General features: G+C 37.9%; 1 protein-coding gene across 7 annotated transcripts in view; it reads right to left on the bottom strand.

Annotated features, from left to right (window-relative positions):
* Positions 1–9171: 9171 nt before the first annotated feature.
* LOC105467554 (ribosomal protein S6 kinase A5) overlaps positions 9172–20604 on the bottom strand; it is a 206819-nt gene continuing 195386 nt past the window's right edge. For 3 of the 7 annotated variants that reach the window (XM_071099717.1, XM_071099716.1, XM_011717238.3), the window contains 2 exons: positions 20135–20298; positions 9185–18500 (listed from right to left, as the gene is read on the bottom strand). In XM_071099717.1, the coding sequence (XP_070955818.1) occupies positions 18252–18500; positions 20135–20298 (413 nt within the window). In that variant the 3' untranslated portion in view covers positions 9185–18251. Of the gene's footprint in view, positions 18501–20134; positions 20299–20604 lie in introns of all 7 variants that reach the window. The other 4 variants (XM_024788434.2, XM_071099715.1, XM_024788436.2 and 1 more) reach the window with 4 other exon arrangements.

Raw genomic sequence — 20604 nt, 5'->3', positions numbered from 1 at the left:
CTAAATTATCATCATTAGAAAAATTGTCTGGATGTGTATATGAGCAGAGTTTGATTATTCTGACATCAGACAGCCAACACTAGACTCCACAGCAAGGATACTGAAATTTAAAAATCTGGAATACTTTAACAGTAGGCTTTACTCAAATATCTAAAAGATATATCAGAGTCATTCAGTAAAAAATATACTGTACTTACTACAAATGTTATCTTCCAAGCCCATTCTTATTTTTAAAAATATGTACAACTAGATTAATGATGCCAAATGCTTATACAAGTTCATGCATTTTAGGTATGCTTTATTCAAAATATGTTATGAATAAAATTTCAATACCTAGTTACTTCAAAAAATACCTTCAAAATATTTACCATTCAAAACATATAAAAAGCACTGATTTTATTGTACTCTAATATAAATTCTTCACATAAAGATTTTATGCAAAACAATCTGCAGTTAGAAACAATCTTATTTACATTTGCTATAAAAGTATTTTGAAGTTTTAAAAGTCTAATCAATTTTTTTCAATACATTTCATCTTTGCTTTGCCAGGAACAAAGTTTGAAGTGATATCTCCATCAGTGAATAAAAAGATGTATTAAGTTCACTCATATTGATAAAACTTTTGCATTCAAATGAGTACAGATTATCTAGGATAAAGATATTTCAAATGTATATGATGTAAAATGGCAAAATCATGAATGGCATTAATTTTCTGCAATTTTAAAGGTACTCTGTTTGATGAAAAGACAACTGCCACAAATGACTTCATGCATAAATATTTCAGCTAACTGCACAAATGAGCCTGCTTCTGAGACAAAGTTAACATAGGTAAGATAAGAGAGATTTTAGAAAAGCGCTCGCCAAAGAAAAACTGAACTCAAACAAAGGCCTGGTGTTTCCATTATTTTTTATTTTTATTTTTTTTGAGATGGAGTCTCGCTCTGTCGCTTAGGCTGGAGTGCAGTGGCGTGACCTCGGCTCACTGCAACCTGTGCCTCCCGGGCTCAAGCAATTCTCCTGCCTCAGCCTCCCATGCAGCTGGGGACCACAGGTGCCCACCACTACACCCAGCTAATTTTTGCATTTTTTTAGTAGAGATGGGGTTTCACCATGTTGGTCAGGCTGGTCTCCAACTCCCGACCTCAGGTGATCCACCCGTCTCGGCCTCCCAAAGTGCTGGGATCATAGGTGTGAGCCACTGCACACGGCCTGTGTGTGGTTTTTTAAAATATAAAATTTGTTTTAAGTGTACCATTCATTGTTTTTTACTATATTTACAATGTCTTGCAACCATCACCACTACCTAATTCCAGAATATTTTCATCACCTCAAAACCCCACCACCTGTATATATTAAGTCACTCCCTATTTCCCCCTCCCACCCGCCCCTGAAAAACACTAATCTTTCTGTCTCTATCGATTTGCCTATTCTGGACATTTCATATAAGTGGAATCATACAATACGTGGCCTTGCATGTCTGGTTTCTTTACCTTTAACTGGTAGTTCTTCAGCCATTCCAAAGGAGCTATAATTTCGAGAACACCAAGCCACAGGTGCTCAAGATGGTGAATCTGTCCTCCCAGGGCAGCCTAGTTTCTATGGAGTTACCATATATGACAGTGTCCTATTATTGCTGCCTTTTGAACACATGAACATGGATCGTAATCAGAAGTACAGACTGTTATCTCTGGAATACATCTTTGTAATAAAAAAAATCCACTGGAAAAATTTCACAAGTGGGAAAGAATAACAAAGACAGGAATAGAATTCTTGATCTGACTGTAATATTTTAACAGTGACATGTGCCCAGATTATATTTTTCTCTTGGTAACACTGAAATGTACACTATTCTGGAAGACAAAGACCACCAAGCCATTTTTTGGTATCGCAAAGCATTTAATAAGTGCTTAGTTGCATGTGAAATGTTTTTCAAAAACAGAAGTTAAAATGGGAAACCACAGTAGGCTGATTCTTCGTCAGATTTCATGTCGATATTCATAAAGAGACATGATTTCAGAGCTAAGTTTGTTCTCCATAAATCAGTTCCTGGAGTTTCAACTCAAATTGTCAAATAATTGTGCTCCAGGTGAGATTTTTATGTATAACACAGAAACTCATAGTTAGGGAACTGGGCTTGCAAAAGGGAGGCCAAATATTGATGTAGTGTGGGTGAATTGTGAAATGCATTAAGCTCTACAAAGTTTTTTCAAAAGGCTAAAAATATTTATATAAAGAAGATGTAATCATCCAAAAGATTCCAGCCCCTCTTCTTCTCACTCCCAACCCCCAACACAAGAAAAGTCTATTTTAATTACCACAAGTGCGACGCAACAACCATTCAGTAGCCTTTCTATAAAAACAACAGGCTGCAAGTCCCAAAGTGACACTGGTCTTATCTTAAAAATTGTTATATTGCTTGTGTCTAGAATAATACCTGGCCTGAAAGAGGTGCTCAAAAACTATTTAACGGACAAAGGAACAAATGAAAAAACCTGGTGCCCTCATATGTGACAACCAAGTTGTCAATGCCAGAAGCCACTGCAGAGAAATCCACAATGGCGATTATAAAAAGACTTGGAATCAACCCAAATGTCCATTAGTGACAGACTGGATTAAGAAAATGTGGCACATATACACAATGGAATACTATGCAGCCATAAAAAAGGATGAGTTTGTGTCCTTTGTAAGGACATGGATGCAGCTGGAAACCATCATTCTCAGCAAACTATCGCAAGAACAGAAAACCAAACACCGCATGTTCTCACTCATAGGTGGGAACTGAACAATGAGATCACTTGGACTCGGGAAGGGGAACATCACACACCGGGGCCTATCATGGGGAGGGGGGAGGGGGGAGGGATTGCACTGGGAGTTATACCTGATGTAAATGACGAGTTGATGGGTGCTGACGAGTTGATGGGTGCAGCACACCAACATGGCACAAGTATACATATGTAATAAACCTGCACGTTATGCACATGTACCCTAGAATTTAAAGTATAATAATAATAATTTAAAAAAAAAAAAAAGAAATGACTACCACCAGATTTTTGCTTTTGGCCACAATAGAGTAGCTTGTGATTGGACTAGCCCTCCTACTGAAAACAACCATGAAAGCTAAATTAACCCTTTTCCAGTTTAGAAAAAAAAGTACAGCTCACTGCCAGCACTCATATAATTCTATGTAAACACATTCTTTGAGGCTAAAGCAAATCTGACTGATTTTCAATGTGAAAATAAGACATAAAAACTGTTCTTTTTTTTTTTTTTTTGAGACGGAGTCTCGCTCTGTCGCCCAGGCTGGAGTGCAGTGGCACGATCTCGGCTCACCGCAAGCTCTGCCTCCCGGGTTCATGCCATTCTCCTGCCTCAGCCTCCTGAGTAGGTGGGACTACAGGCGCCCACCACCACGCCCAGCTAAATTTTTTGTATTTTTCTTAGTAGAGAGGGGGTTTCACCGTGTTAACCAGGATGGTCTTGATCTCCTGACCTTGTGATCTGCCCACCTCGGCCTCCCAAAGTGCTGGGATTACAGGATTGAGAAACTGCGCCTGGCCTAAAAACTGTTCTTGATGTTATTTCTAAACAGAACTAGTATCAGAATCATCTGAATCGTCAAAATCATCTATTTCAGAAAAAATCGAATTCATTAAATGAATCTCTGGCCAAGAACTGTTCGAGAACCATGTTAACATCACATGTGGGAATGCTACATTTTCTAGGATTTGACATTTTCAGCGATCGAGAATTATTATACTTTGTAAATGGAAATACCACTATTAAAAACAGGATTCTATAAATAGAATGATGTCATTTTCTTAAGTCAATATACTAGAGCTATGCAAAAGTAATAATAAAAGCAAGAGAGCTCGTGGCAAAGTTATCTTGGGGTAAATACTGCAGCAGCAAGTGCTGCTGGCAAACAGGACAAGGGTTAAATAGAACATCTTTTATAGGCATCAGGGAGCAAATCAATGCAGGGAGAACTTGACGAGGTACAATAAAACAGCTGAAGGCAGGGAAAGAAGGGAAGCACGCTTTGGTGAGCTCTATGTTCATTCTGATGACTTCTTTAAGGCACTGCAAATTCACAACACAGGGAAATAAAGGTCTAGCAGCAAGCAGTAATCCCACTTGGTTGAAGAAACAGAAGTTGGAGCTTGGGAAAGTAGCTAGGATTTAAGGGGCAAAATCCCAGAGAGAAGAAACTTCAGGGAAGTGAGCCTGAAGTACGGGTACAGTATCTCCTTGAGGTGTCTGCCAATTCTAGACTCCTGTGCACAAGGTGAGACTCCAAGAAATCCAGCAAAAAGCAGCAGATGGGAGGCAAATGAGCTGAGCAGCTCTCGGTACTGAGGAGGGAAAGGTTGGAATTCAAGGCCACAGAGGTGAAGTGGCTCTGATAAACACCCCGGATTTTCAGATGACAGCCCAGAGAGGCCATATGCTAGGAGTAAGAGCAAAACTGAAATATACAAGCCTAACAAAGTCTAAAACCAACCTTCAATAGGGTTACAGTGATCTGCCTGTATTTTATCAGACTGCAAGAAGAAAACATAACCATCTTAGAGGAAGATAACATCGTTCAAAGCCCCTATAGTATTTAACACACAATGTATGACATTTCACCAAACTTATAAGGCATGCTAAGAAACAGCACCAAATGACTGACAACAGACAATAGAAATAAACGATTATAGGTAGTAATTCAGACATTGGATTTCTCAGACAACAGTTTTAAAATTACTTTGATTAATATGTTCAATAAGATAGAGGAAAATACTAAAGATCTGATCAGAGATATGGCATCTACAAAAAAGTGTCAATGGATATTTTAGAATCAAAAATACAAGATAAACAATTACATTTACAATCGATTAGGCTCAGCAGAACAGGATAAGTTAATTAGGTCAGTAAAAACTATACAGATTGAAGTACAGGGAGAAATTACGATGGAAAACAAAAGACTATAACAGACATATGGAACATAGTATAACACACAATCCTAGAAAAAGGGAGAGAGAGAATGGATTGGAAAAAAATATTTGAAGAATGACTAGTTAAGAATTCTAATAAGGAAGGACGTCAACCAACAGATTCAGGAAGTTTACCCATCTTAGGATGCATGAAGCTGGAAACTATCATTCTCAGCAAACTATCACAAGATCAGAAAACCAAACACCACAGGTTCTCACTCGTAAGTGGGAGTTGAACAATGAGAACACATGGACACAGGGAGGGGAACATCACATGCCAGGGCCTGTCGAGGGGTGGGGGGATAGGGGAGGGATAACATTAGGAGAAATACCTAATTTGGTGACGGGTTGATGGGTGCAGCAAACCACCAGGGAACGTGTATACCCATGTAACAAAACTGCACATTCTGTAACATGTAACCCAGAACTTAAAGTATAATAAAAAATAATAAAAAAAAAAAAACAAAGACGAAGAGAAAATCTTAAAAGTGACCACAGAAAAAAGACACATTACCTTCAAAGGAAATGTAACTAATGGCTTTTTCCACAGAACTTAAGGATTGGAATGGTATCTTGACAATGGTGAACCTAGGCTGGGCGCAGTAGCTCACACCTGTAATCCCAGCACTTTGGGAGGCCGAGGTGGGCAGATCACTTGAGGTCAGGAGTTTGAGACCAGCCTGGCCAATGTGGTGAAACCCCATCTCTACTAAAAATATAAAAATAGCCAGGCGTGGTGGTGTACGCCTATAATCCCTGCTGCCTGGGAGGCTGAGACACAAGAATCACTTGAACCTAGGAGGTAGTCAGCTGAGATTGCACCACTGCACTCCAGCCTGGGTGACAGAGTGAGACTTGGTCTCAAAAAAAAAAAAAAAAAAAAAAGAAAAGAAAAGAAAAGAAAATAGTCAACCTAGCATTTCATACAAGGCAAAAATATCCTTCAAAAATAAAGGTAACATTGAATTGTATCTGAATGTAATGCTTAGATGGGTATACTACACGACACATGAATTTTATCTTAATAAAATAAAAATACAGAAAAATAAAAGCAAAAGAAAGAAGGTTTCTTTTTTTTTTTTTTTTTTTTTTTGAGACGGAGTCTCACGCTGTTGCCCAGGCTGGAGTGCAGTGGCGCGATCTCGGCTCACTGCAAGCTCCACCTCCCGGGTTCCCGCCATTCTCCTGCCTCAGCCTCCTGAGTAGCTGGGACTACAGGCGCCCGCCACCACACCCGGCTAATTTTTTGTATTTTTAGTAGAGACGGGGTTTCACTGTGGTCTCGATCTCCTGACCTTGTGATCCGCCCGCCTCGGCCTCCCAAAGTGCTGGGATTACAGGCTTGAGCCACCGCGCCCGGCCGAAAGAAGGTTTCAAAAAACAAAAGCTAAGAGAAGTCATTCTTAGAAGACTGGCACTAAAATAAATACTAAAGAGAATTCTCCAGATGAAGAACAATAATCCCAGATGGAAAGGCAGGATGGAAAGAAAAACACCAGAAAACATAAATACATGAGCAAACAAACAATATAGAGTCTACTTTTTTTTTTTTTCTTCCTGAGGTGGAGTTTCGCTCTTGTTGCCCAAGCTGGAGTGCAATGGCGCGATCTCGGCCCACTGCAACCTCCCTCTTCTGGGTTCAAGCGATTCTCTTGCCTCAGCCTCCCAAGTAGATGGGATTACAGGCGTGCACCACCACGCCCGGCTAATTTTTTGTATTTTAGTAGAAACGGGGTTTCACCATGTCAGCCAGGCTGGTCTCGAACTCCTGACCTCAGGTGATCCACCAGCCTAGGCCTCCCAAAGTGCTGGGATTATACGGGCATGAGCCACCGTGCCCAGCGAGTCTTTAAAATATATAGTAGGCTGGGCGCGGTGGCTCACGTCTGTAATCCCAGCACTTTGGAAGGCCTAGGTGGGCAGATCACGAGGTCAGGAGATCAAGACCATCCTGGCCAATATGGTGAAACCCCGTCTCTACTAAAAGTACAAAAAAAAAAAAAGAATTAGCCAGGCATGGTGGCGGGTGCCTGTAGTCCCAGCTATTTGGGAGGCTGAGGTGGGAGAATGGCGTGAACCTCGGAGGCAGAGCTTGCAGTGAGCTACATTCATGCCACTGCACTCCAGCCTGGGTGATAGAGCGAGACTCTGTGTAAAAAAAATAAAAATATAGCCGGGCATGGTGGTGCATGCCTGTAATCCCAGCTACTCGGGAGGCTGAGGCAGGAGAATTGCTTGAACCTGAGTGGTGGAGGTTTCAGTGAGCTGAGACTGCGCCATTGCACTCCAGCTTGGGCAACAAGAGTGAAACTCTGTCTCAAAAATAAATAAATAAATAAATAAAAATAAAAAAATAAAATCAAAAATAAATAAAATATGTAGTAGTAGTACTACTAATAAAAATAATGTCTTGTCTAAAACACATATAGAATATATAGAGGTAAAATATACATAGAATGTAGAAGTAAAATACATGACAACATTAACACAAAAGGAAAAAGGGGGAATGCCTGTAATCCCAGCACTTTGGGAGGCTGAGGTGGGCAGATCACGAGGTCAGGAGATCTAGACCATCCTGGTCAACATGGTGAAACCCTGTCTCTACTAAAAATACAAAAATTAACTGGGCGTGGTGGCATGTGTCTGTAATCCCAGCTACTTGGGAGGCTGAGGCAGGAGAATCGCTTGAACCAGGGAGTCAGAGGTTGCAGTGAGCTGAGATCACGCCACTGTACTGCAGCTGGCAACAGAAACTCCGTCTCAAAAAAAAAAAGCGGGGGGGGGGGTCAGATAAACACATTTAAACTGTCATAAAATTCCTGCATTGTTGGGAAGTGGTAATGTACCCATTTAAGGCAGTAAGTCAAAGATACACACTGTTATCTTTAAGGTACTAAATGAATTTCTAAAAGTCTCTAACAAACTAACATAGGAGGAAAAAATGGACAAAAGAAAACATTTGGTTTATCAAAAGAAGACACAAAATACAGGAACCAAGAGGACATAGGACAAAAATGTAAAAGAAATTGTAAGATGGTAGACTTAAAACCAATAATAATTACATTAACTGTAAGTGGACAAGATACATTCCAATTAATGACAACTTTCCCACAAAGAAAACTTTTCAAGTGGCTTCAATGGTGAATTATTTTAAACAGGAGGAATAATATCAGGTGCAAACTCTTCCAGAGTGTAGGAAAAAAGGGAACACATCGCCAACATTTTTTATGAGGCCAGAATAGTCTTGATAGCAAAACTTGACAAAACTATTAAAGAAAGAAAAATTACAGGTCTATTCTTCTTCTCTCTCTCTCTCTTTTTTTTTTTCTAAGTTAGGCTCCTGCTCTGTTGCCCAGGCGGGAATACAGTGGTACAATCTTGGTTCACTAAAACTTCTGCTTCCTGGACTCAAGTGATTCTCCCATCTCAGCCTCCTGCGTGGTTGGGACTACAGGTGTGCACCACCACACTTGGCTAATTTTTAAATTTTTTGTAGAGATGAGGTCTCACTATGTTCCCCAGGCTGGTATCCAACTCCTGGGCTAAAGCAATCCTCCCTCCTTGGCCTCCCAAAGTGTTGGGATTACAGGTGTCAGATACCACAGTCAGTCTAGGTCTGTCCTTCTTATGATCCAAAAATGTTAGGCACAATATTAGCAAACTATATCCATTGATATATGAAAAGAACAATACATCATGAAAATGGAATTTATTCTATTTCCAGCATTTGAAAATTAGTGTAACTTATCGTTGTAAGAGAATAAAGAAGAAAAAATACACGATTATCTCAACAGAGGCAGAAAAAGCATTTAGCAAAAACTGTCTGAAAATCAGAAATAAAAAGAAACAATCTGCTATATGATATCTATAAAAAAAATTAAATAAAACATAGTATTGGGCTGGGCAAGATGGCTCATGCCTGTAATCTCAGCACTTTGGGAGGCCAAGGTGGGTGGATCATGAGGTCAGGAATTCGAGGCCATTCTGGCCAATATGGTGAAACACCATCTCTACTAATAACACAAAAATTAGCTGGGGGTGGTGGTGCATGCCTGTGGTCCCAGCTACTCAGGAGACTGAGGCAGATGAATCGCTTGAACCTGGGAGGTGGAAGTTGCAGTGAACTGAGATTGCACCACTGCATTCTAGCCTGGGTGACAGAGTGACACTCCATCTAAAAAAAAAAAAAAAAAAAAAAAAAAAATATATATATATATATATATATATATATATAAATAGTAAATATTGAATTCTTATTTTGAGTTGAAGAAGTTAAAGAAGTCCATTGTCATTTCATTTAGCATTTTACTGGAGGTCCTGGTCAGCTCAATAAGGTAAGAAAAATAAAAATTGAAAAGGTAGAAATGAAACTATCATTATTTACAAAAGATATAATTGTAGATTTAAATAAATCTAAAATAATATACAGAATTATTAGAATTAAAAAGTGAATTTAGCAACGTTTCTAAGTGCAAGGGCAATATACCAAAAAAAAAATTGTATTTCTATAAACTAATTAAAAACAATTTGATAATAAAGTAAAACTGTCAAAAACCTAGATATAAATCTAACCTCTACATGTAAATCTATAAAACATTGGTGAGACAAATTAAATACCTAAGTAAATAGAGGGATATACCATGTCCATGGATTGGATAACTCAAAATTGGTAAGATACAATTTCTCTGGAAATTATACATTCAATGGAATAGCAATTAAACCCTAACATCCTCTGCCCCAAAAACTAACAAGGTGATTCTAAAATGCATATGGAAATGCAAAGGGTTAAGAATAGCCAAAACTATTAGAACTATTAGATAAAAGTTAGAGGTCTTACACTACTAGACATGAAGACTTCATAAAAATTACAACTCAGTTTTTCAATACATTGTGCTGCGTCAAGTTAATACTCATACGGAAATACATAAACTTTGGCTGCTATTTCACATCATATACAAATATCAGCAGTAGATGGACTGTAAACCTAATGTGGATGGTGAAACAATAAAGCTTTTATTTTTATTTTTTTGAGTCAGAGTCTTGCTCTATTGCCTAGGCTAGAGTGTAGTGGTGTGATCTTGGCTCACTGCAACCTCTGCCTCCTGGGTGCAAGCGATTCTCCTGAATCAGCCTCCCACGTAGCTGGGATTACAGGCATGCACCACTATGCCTGGCTAATTTTTGTATTTTTAGTAGAGACGGGGTTTCACCATGTTGGCCAGGCTGGTCTCCAAACCCCGACATCCAGTGATTTACCCGGCTCGGCCTCCCAAAGGACTAGGATTACAGGCATGAGCCACCTCACCTGGCCAATAAAGCTTTTAGAAGAATATAAGAATGTCTTCATAACCTTGGTGTGAACATTTATTAAATATGACACAAAATTATTAGCAATTAAATAAAAGATTGGTATATTGGACTGCATAAAATTTTTGGCCATCAAAGGAAAGCACTTAGAAAGTGGAAAAGCAAACTAAAGAGAAGACATTTATGGTAATATATCAGACAAAAACCCTCATATCCATAAAATATAAAGGACTCCTGCAAGTCAATAAGGAAAAAGGCAACCCAATAAATATGAACAAATGACTTGACAGGTACTTAACAACTGAGGATAGCCAAATGACTAATAATATAAAAAGGTGTTCCACACATCACTACTTATCAGGAAAATGCACCTTAAAACCTCAGTGAAATACAAAATCACCAGAATGGCTAAAACCACAATCAAATATACACATTTGTCAGAATGGCTAAACTACTAGGGCTGATGGTACCGAGTACTGATGAGGATGTGGAACAACTAGAACACTTATACATATTGGTGGGTACGCAAATTGGTACAACCATTGTTGAAAACTATTTGGTAATATCTTCTACAGCTAAATATATATTCATGTTATGACTCGGTAGTTTCACTCCTTTTTTTTTGTCTGTTTTTTGAGGCAAGGTCTCACTCTGTCACCCAGGATGGAATGCAGTGGTATGATCATGGCTCACTGCAGCCAGCTGTTTCACTTTTAAGTGGACACACAAGAGAAATGAGTGTACATGTCCATTAAAAGATATGTACAAGAATGCTTATGGCTGCTTTAAACATAAAAGCTAAAAATTACAAACAACCAAAGTGTCTATCAATGGTAGAATGGATAAATTGTGATGTATTTATTGGATGGAATACTACAGAGCAATGAAAAAGAACAAACTATTGTTATTGCTACATGCAATAACATAGATGCATCTCACAGATACAATGCTGATCGAATTAAACCAGACACAAAAATCTATAAACTGTATAATTCCATATATAGGAATGTCAACAACAGTGACAGAGGTCAGAATGGTGGTTATGTCTGAGTATTGACTGGGAGCCTTGTCTTGATCTGAGTGATGGTTATATGGGTGCATACATATGGAAACATTTATTGAGCCGTATACTTAAGACCTGTGCACTTTACATACCATGTTGCAATAACATTTTAAACAATATGATCACCATCCATATGTAGTCTTACTGCTCCATTTGGACTGGTCTCTGGCCACTGGATGTCAGTGTTTGAAGCAGTGGGCAGCAGGAAAAGCTGGGGAAGGAGTGGGAAAACACATGGGCTTCCTAGAGAAAAATAACCACTTTACGAAGCTTTGAGGTTCCTTTATCTACACGGTAGACAAAACTTTTTTTTTTTGGATGGAGTCTCGCTCTATCGCCCAGGCTGGAGTGCAGTGGCGCGATCTCGGCTCACTGCAAGCTCCACCTTCCAGGTTCACGCCATTCTCCTGCCTCAGCCTCCGGAGTAGCTGGGACTACAGGTGCCCGCCACCACGCCTGGCTAATTTTTTTTTGTATTTTTAGTAGAGACGGGGTTTCACTGTGTTAGCCAGGATGGTCTCGATCTCCTGACCTCGTGATCTGTCCGTCTTGGCCTCCCAAAGTGCTGGGATTACAGGCATGAGCCACCCTGCCCGGCCGACAAAACTTTTTAGAGATTTGTCCATACGGGCACTGAAATAACATTTTTGTAAAGTAGCCTTCTCTATGTTGATTGCAGATGTTTGTATCTCAGAATTGTGAGTCTACTTGCTTTCTCACACAGCATCATTATTTCCTTATTCCTAATAATTTTCATCACAAACATTTCCCAGCTCTGTCCCAATCAAGTTCTTATTTCTCTGATTGGAATTATAGTTTATAAATGTAGGTCCACATGCAGATAGCTTAATAAGCAGTGAGTGAAACACCAGTGTAGAAATAAATGAGTGTGGACACACAAAAGAAAAACAGAAAAACAACGTGAGAAAAAGTGCATATACTGAATATGGGATGAACTGATGCAGTTAAGGAAGACAAAAGGCAACTCATGGCTGGGCAAAGTGGCCAACACTTTGGGAGGCTGAGGCGGGAGGACTGCTTGAGGCCAGGAGTTTGAGACCTTGTAGCTATTAAAAAAAAAATTAGCTGGGCATGGTGGCTCATGCCTGTAGTCCCAGCTACTTAGGAGGCTGAGATACAAGGATTGCTTGAGCTCACAGTGAACTGTGATCGTGCCACTGCACTCCAGCCTGGGTGACAGACTGAGGCCCTGTCTCACACAAAGGCAACTCATTTGAGCTAAGGCTTGGCTATACTTTTAATTGTCCACATAGAACAGAGGAAAAACAATCTTTTTCATCTTTTTTAATCTTCCATTCACCTTTTAGTAAGACAAATTCTTATCTCTATGTAAAACTGTGGAAGAACAGTTACAGAGATTGTTGCAGCTTAGATTATTTTCAACAAGTTTAAATTCTACACGTAAGGATTCATACCATTTTTACCAGCTACACTTTAAAATGCCAGACTTTAAAAATTCCTCTATGTGTATATGTGGTTTCGTCTCCTTTTCAAAAATTCATGCCTGTGAAATTTTTAGGAATATTTTTCAAAACTTTAGTACTGAAGCATTAACTTTATGTGATATAGCACCTTTAAATTTCTGTTTTTATTCACCCAAAGAATGAGAATTACGGTACATTTAATCATTCCTTTTGCTAGTATTTATAATTTCAGCAAATAGGATAGAAGTATAGTACCTAAAATAAACTATTAGGAATAACTGAATGCCTACCACAGCAACAGAGCTTTAATGAGGTTAATTGTCACATACATATCCATGCCAACATAGCAGTGCACATTTTACATGACCAGTCTCTTATGTAGTTAAAAATAAAACTGCAGTTTTAAAATGTCAAGTTCCTCAAACTTACTGGATTTTAAAACAAAGCAAACAAAAGAAACAAGGATTTTCTAATCTATCTACAAGCAGAAATGCCAGAAAATAAAGCTACAGTATTCCATACAACTTAAATTTCCTTTTCTAAGTCATGACATTTCTCTTTTGTTCTGTTTTTTTTTTTCTTCTAAGATTAAGAAAATTTAAAACATAAATGAAGATAAAAACTGCTTAATATGGCAAGGGATAAGAATGAAACTAGATTTTTTTTAGTAAAGAGGGAAATTTTATACCACCACACAAATTAAAAGTGTTATGCAATGAAAAACAATAATGGAAACAGCATAATGCTACATAATATCCCAGTTTCCTGTGTTCTGAAGAACCACTGCTATACTAAATACTAACTTGACTTATCTGAAGTATTCAATACTTTCTGATAACCCAAGCAGCATTATATTAATGCCGTTAGAAAAATACTACAAAATGTCCTTCTACCTCTCCTAGAAGAAATACACCAGGAAACATAAGCCTGATGAATAACTACTAAGAATCTTGTCTTTTAATACAAGTCCAGCCTGGGCAACAGAGCAAGACTCCGTCTCAAAAAAAAAAAAAAAAAAAAAATACAAGTCTCCTTCTAAACACAAAATACTAGCTTTTTGTAATGTGGTTAAAAGGAATAATGGAAAGGAAATGATTGGCAATAAACATTTCCTATTTTGCACTAGGGTGAAGAAGCCAAGACACAAATATTTGGAAGCCGCTTTAGTTTCTCACTCCTTTTCAGCCTAATAGTAGGAAAATATTAGGTACCTACTTAATTCACAAATTCATGAAATAGGGTGGACAACAGCCTTGCGTAGGGGAAGCATTTGGAACGGTAATCAACTACTTAATTACATAACAGGGAGCTGGGCACACAAAGAAAAGGGCTCAGAAGAAGTTCTTGAAAAATAAGCAACGTAGAAGCTGAGGACAGAAGTGAGGCTAATCAAATGTTCTTAGGAAGATGTTGCCCCCCTGAAAATATGCTCCCCCAATAAAACACATAAATAATTACTCTTAAGGAAAATATTTTCTCTAAAGAATGTCATAATTTGGAGTGAAGTTACTTAACAAAACAGGGAATAAAATCTTTATGTTGGCTGTAGCAGTTATTTTCTTTGGGTAGATTATACTTAAAATATTTCCTTCATACATACTTCTGTTAAAAATGTTTTTTTCCCCATTCTTGAGTTTTACAATATCTCCTTCCCAAACTTCAAATTTCATTAGAGGCGGCTACATTTGTTTTAGTGCCAGATAAAGGTATGAAGTGATGACAGACACTTATGTGAGGTATACAATCAATTAAAGACTGGAAATTGGGGTATTATCATGTAAGACATTTGAGGGGCCAAAAGTCATATAATTTTAAGATACTTCATGATGTTACAGTAATAATTCATCTATATGACAATTATTTTGACATAAGTGGCATATCAGAATTTAACTTATTTACTTGGATCTTAAGGAATATTAGATGTATTTTCACATGAACACTCAAATCATGCTATTATTATCAGTCATTGGGAGAATAGCCAAAGTAATCAGGTGGTGTAAGGCACATATAGATCCAATAATTTAGGAATTTTCACCATTATGAGGTACCCTGTTCTTAATAAATATGACAATAACAGGTGCTTGAAATGGGGGCAGTCTGAATTAGGACCCGGTAAATTGTATACTTTTATAAAGTACTGTATTTAAGAACATAAACTGAGATACAAAAGGAATATCCTTACTTTAAAAAGGTGTCTTCTATCTTAGTAGACTTCTGTAAAATAACTTACCTTATATTTAAAAGTCATTTACATACTTGAAATCAGCAGTAATCTAAAAAAAAATTAAAAGGCAGTTTTCTTGGGTAATGAACCTGTGACTCCAAGACAGACAACAATGTGGAAATTAACTCAGGAGACTGATTCTCTATTCTAGTAATTCAGTGGTTTCTTACTTTATAAAGGTTTGGAAGAATCAGTGAATTTCTTTTTTTCTTAAGACAGGGTCTCGCTCTGTTGCCCAGGCTGGAGTGCAGTGGCACGATCACAGCTCACTGCAGCCTCTAACTCCTGGGCTCAAGTGATCCTCCATACTCTGGACTCCTTAGTAGCTAGGACTACACACATGAGCCACCATGCTCAGCTAATTTTTATTTTTATTTTTGGAGACAGAATGTCTCACTATATTGCCCAGGTTGGTCTCTAACTCCTGGCTTCAAGTGATTCTCCAGTCTTGTACTCCCAAAGCACCAGGATTACAGGTCTGAGCCACCACACTCAGCCAATGATTTTCAAAATGCTAATTAACCTCTTTCAGACACAGGATCTGGCGGAGTAATGAGAAGACACTGCTCTTTCTTAACATCTTTCCTCTATTATCTTCCTTTTCTTATTTTTGCCTCTCAATTTGTCACATACAGTTACAAAATACATGAATCAGGATTTGTGTTGGCATGAAAATTATATACAATACAATCAATAAGTGAAGAAGGGAGGGGGTGATGTGGCTCTAGTCCCAAAGTTAATGTCACAAAGAGAACTAATGTATTTGTATTTCTTAGATCTTCTTCTATTTTACTCTTAATACCAAAAGAGTCCTATCATTTAACATTTTTATATAAAGTATTTTGTAGTGTTTATTTTTGATGTGACCAAATGAAAAGCTTTCTGAATTTTAAAGTGCAATTCACTGTATGTTAATACACAGCCTGCATACAACCTAACTGCTTCAAACTTGGCATCAAATGCTGTCTTTTTGGTACTTACAAGTAGGATGTGGATAAAGATATTTGACGAGAGGGCAACAGTGTTTGTTAAGGTCTTTTCAAAAACCCACTTGAGATTATTCAGGCAGGCTCATCAGTTGACGGCTAGCCTATCTTTCCTTCTTCCTGTTAGTCTTACTGCCTTTTTACCCATTTCATTGTCTGTCAAGTCCTCCTCCAGAAGAAGAGGCAAGGGAAATAAATGAAAATGAAACCCATTAATTTCCAATATTCACAATGAAATCAATCACATCATCAATCTGTATACTGCCTGACCATTTTTCTGGATCATTTTCTATTAGCAACATAGTCCCTTTAGTTTGTACTTTACAACTAGTATTTTCTACCAGCATGCACAGTTTAAAAAATGGCTTGAAGAGCCAAATATGTTTCAAATATATCCAATATAATTATAAATATGGTCATTTTCTTGATTACTAGAGATCTGTGCCTGATGGAATCACATTTTGTGAATTAGCAATAGTTTGGTAATAATTCACACAAAATTTCTCATAATTACTAGGAATAACTGAAAGCTGGGAGTACGAAACTTTCATTAACTCAATATTATGTAGTCATTTGGGCCAGCAAAAAGTATAAAATATTATTCCCAATAACCACTGTGGACAAAAATGTGAACAGGATAATATAACATTTTGAAAATATTTTAATATTTGCCATTTTTTGCCTGTGCTATTAATATATACACTGATTTAGTAATAAATATACTACTATTACATAGAGTGCAATATTTTTTAGTATTCATAACTGGTTGAAATTAATGCTGCTATAACCTCAAGAAAGGAATAAATAAATATCATATCCAAATTCCAAACTAATGCTCAAAAGGTTATCATTAACAAAAACTGTAAAATAAACATGTTGGGCATATCTCTTTAAGCATGACTCCTGTAAACAAAGCAAAAAAATCACTTTTCTCAGTCCTGACATTTCACATGATGGCTTTAAAAGAAAATATAACATACAAATCCTATCACTTTTTTTTTTGCATAGGGAATGAATTAATTGTATTTTTTAATGCAGCAATCTTTTAATGAAATGTTTTCATCACATAGTACTTGTTTTCTGTATGAATTCAGAACTTTTGAGCAATAAAAGTGCTCTGCATAAGTTTATAAAATATGCTTTCTGGATTTAAAATTCAACAGAAAAATTTCCAAACAAGTCATAGGTATGATCCTAAAATATTATGTACATAATATATGACCACAGGAGGAAATTCCTCACTGTAGTACAACACAGTGTACAAATATGAAGCACAGTGTTTAGTATAATTTCCCTTTAGGTTTTCCTCACATTGGTGCATAAGAGGCTGACTACATTACACAACATGCCCCATTCTACTTGTTGCATACAAAGTAGAAGAGGGATGTGAGGACAAATTTAAAGTAGAAAATGAAAATAAATGGCAAAAATACAGTGCAAATGCTTTAAACAGTGCACTTTATAAAACAGTTTGCTTTATTCATACTTTTTTATAAAGTGCAATATTACTTAAAACAGAGAGACATGTACCTTAATATTCTGCAATAACCATTAAAACAAATTGCCAGGAAAGAGCAGTGCAAAATTAAAAACATACACATAGCTTAGCATGCATCTCAGATGGATCCCGAATACAGAGTATGGGACCTTGAGTTCTTATATCTTTTTTTTTTTTTTCCACTTTTTAGAAAAAGATTAACAATAGCAGGTTATCATCATATGTAACCATAAAATAAAAACAATAAGTTAAAATCTTCTCTCAAGAAATAAGTATATGCCACACATAAAATTCATTACAGAATCTTTTTTGAAAACAGACCCCTTTCTCTGATAAATCACTGTTTGAAGGGTGCAAATTTCAAAAACCCACATTGTCCACAAGGCAAAGCAAAAGGTATCATCACAGTATGAGTCATTTCTTGTTGGCAAACATCTGGAAAACCTGTGACTTATTCTGCAAGCAGCTCAAATCTAGCCCTAGTTAAATTTACAGGACCTTTGCTCTTTCAAGAATGGTCTTGTTGGCATCATGCTAGCTTGCTAAAAAGTAATATGTGCTCTATTCACAGTAACATTCTCTGTCCAGTGCTTTTAGATGAGGATAACCAAACAGGTTTTCCTGAAAAAAATCATTAGGAGGCAGATTCCAATGAGACCAACGGGAAACATTTTTAAAAGCATAAAAGATCACCTCAGGCATATGCTGAGGGAATAAAGGTGCAATGGATCACTGACACACTCCTACCATGCCTAAGCTACTGAGTCTGAGAACTGGAAGAGGGTCTCCGGGTTATTGCTGTCGGCAGGATTGCTGGGCTGCAGTGTCTTAGTGGGTGTAGTTTTACCGTGAGAATGAGAGGAAGAAGAATGGGAACTCTCGCTGGAACTGCTGCGCGTCTCGGTACTGGTGCTAGTCTTTTTCATTTTTCTTCTCTTAGCCAAAGGGGCCTTATCAACATTCTGAAGGCAAAATCCCTCTCTCTTGTATTTGTTAAAGGCCTAGGGGAGAAAAAAGGGAACCCCTGTGAAGGTAAAAGTACTGAAGTTTTCCTAGCAGTTACGACTTACAGCAGAAGACAACTTTCCACTGGCAACTGCAGCCCCAAGTTGTTTTAAGGGAACACAGCTCTTAAAATCTTTGTATCTAAGCCTATTGGCAGGGTGGAGAAGTTCATGGGAAAAAATTTCTGAGGGCTCTGTTTAAATCAAACTAGCTAGGTTGTCTGAGAGTCACAATTCTAATAAATCTTTTGAAGAAGTTAGTACTACATCCTAATACGAAACAATTGACTGGAAATTCCTGAAGACCATCAGTAATCTAAACTACTCCCATTACTCTTAATGGTTCTGTGTCTAAGATTTAAAATTCTGCACACAAAGTCCCAATGCAAGCAGACTGGATGCATTATGAGTCTTGGCTCTTCACTCCCATTCAATGTCGTTTGGGTATATACTGGACACTTACACGCACAGGGAAGCACAGCTCTACAGCCTCGCCCTGGCTTCCTCCTCCTGCAGCCTGTCTTCACTCTCCTTGGCCTAGGCTTGGACAATGCTGCAGTTACAACTTGTAGTTGTCACCTTGCAACCTATGTCACTGAGAAGATTTGAATCATCTGATAGAAATTCTTGTAGTTAATCTCTTTACCGTCTCAACATTTCCTAGTTTCTTACTTTTTAAATCCATTTCTGCTGCTGAAGAAGCGCTATCCCTATCCCCTCTCCTTTCTCAAAATAATCCCTTTGAAGGTGACTTTCTGTCTCCCTAACTCATCTTATACTATACTTTACATGAATTATCTTAATGCATTTGCATCTGCTTGGCACAAATATGCATAATCCACAGTTTCTACCAAATAGTCTCAGTCTTTCAAACATACAATCTATACTTAATACCAATGAACTTACTTCATATCCCTCCCAGTTTTAAGAATGTGTGATGTACTAAATGGTTGTGGAATGAATGGGAAAAAATGCCTTAGTTCAAATATGCCTTAGTTCCTAATGTTTATTATGGTTTTTAAAGAAAATGATTTAGTCTATTTGAGAGGAAAAAGTTCTATTATCTCATCTCATAAGGTCATTCTAAAAATTAAATATGTATTTTGTGGGTTAGCAGTGACGCTGGTCCCCCGTGCACTTTTTGTTATAAAGTGTTTATAACCATGAAGCAAATTATAAAAACATTCCTAAAAGTGAAAGGACACTGGCTGGGCGCGGTGGCTCACGCCTGTAATCCCAGCACTTTGGGAGGCCGAGGTGGGTGGATCACGAGGTCGGGAGATCGAGACCATCCTGGCTAACCCGGTGAAACCCCGTCTCTACTAAAAATACAAAAAATTAGCTGGGCGAGGTGGCGGGCGCCTGTAGTCCCAGCTACTCGGAGGCTGAGGCAGGAGAATGGCGTGAACCCGGGAGGCGGAGCTTGCAGTGAGCCGAGATCGCGCCACTGCATTCCAGCCTGGGCAACAAAGCGAGACTCCGTCTCAAAAAAAAAAAAAAAAAAAATAGTGAAAGGACACATATTATTTTAAATGCGAAACAAAGAAAATGTATCTGAGGCTACAGAGTAAGAACATTTGATTATGATTCCTACTCAAACCGTCCAACATGTACAGAGCACAGGGCCTTACGTGGAAGGTTGCTTTCACACAGGTATGCACGGCAGCTCCTGAAGATCCTAGAATATCCGGAGTCATCAGAGGATTGGAGGACAGCTGACTGCCATCTTGAAGCCATTCATTGTACCTCAAGCCAGACATTTTAAGCCTTTTGTTTGGATCAACTGTGAGAAGTCCTGTGGGAATAGATAGTCTTATTTTATGATTTGTCATTTTAAACATGGTTTAAAAACAAACTCCGAAATAAATCTCAGTTATGTTCACATGACATGGTGGTTTCTATATAGCTTTAATCTCCTACAAAAATAATTAGATTTTCCTATTCATTTAAATTCTTTTATAAATACTGGATTCTAATGATAAAGTCACAGTAGCCTATTTCTAGGAAGCTGCAGGCGAAGTGGCTTTTCAATCAGGAGAAAATAAACACCCAAAACAAAGACTCCCAATGGTGACCTGGTAAGCTCCAAATGAGCAAAAAG

This window comes from Macaca nemestrina, chromosome 7, assembly GCF_043159975.1.
Source record: "Macaca nemestrina isolate mMacNem1 chromosome 7, mMacNem.hap1, whole genome shotgun sequence".
Lineage (NCBI taxonomy): Eukaryota > Metazoa > Chordata > Mammalia > Primates > Cercopithecidae > Macaca > Macaca nemestrina.
The sequence above is the reverse complement of the archived record's forward strand: the minus strand, read 5'-3'. Positions and strand labels throughout refer to the sequence as shown.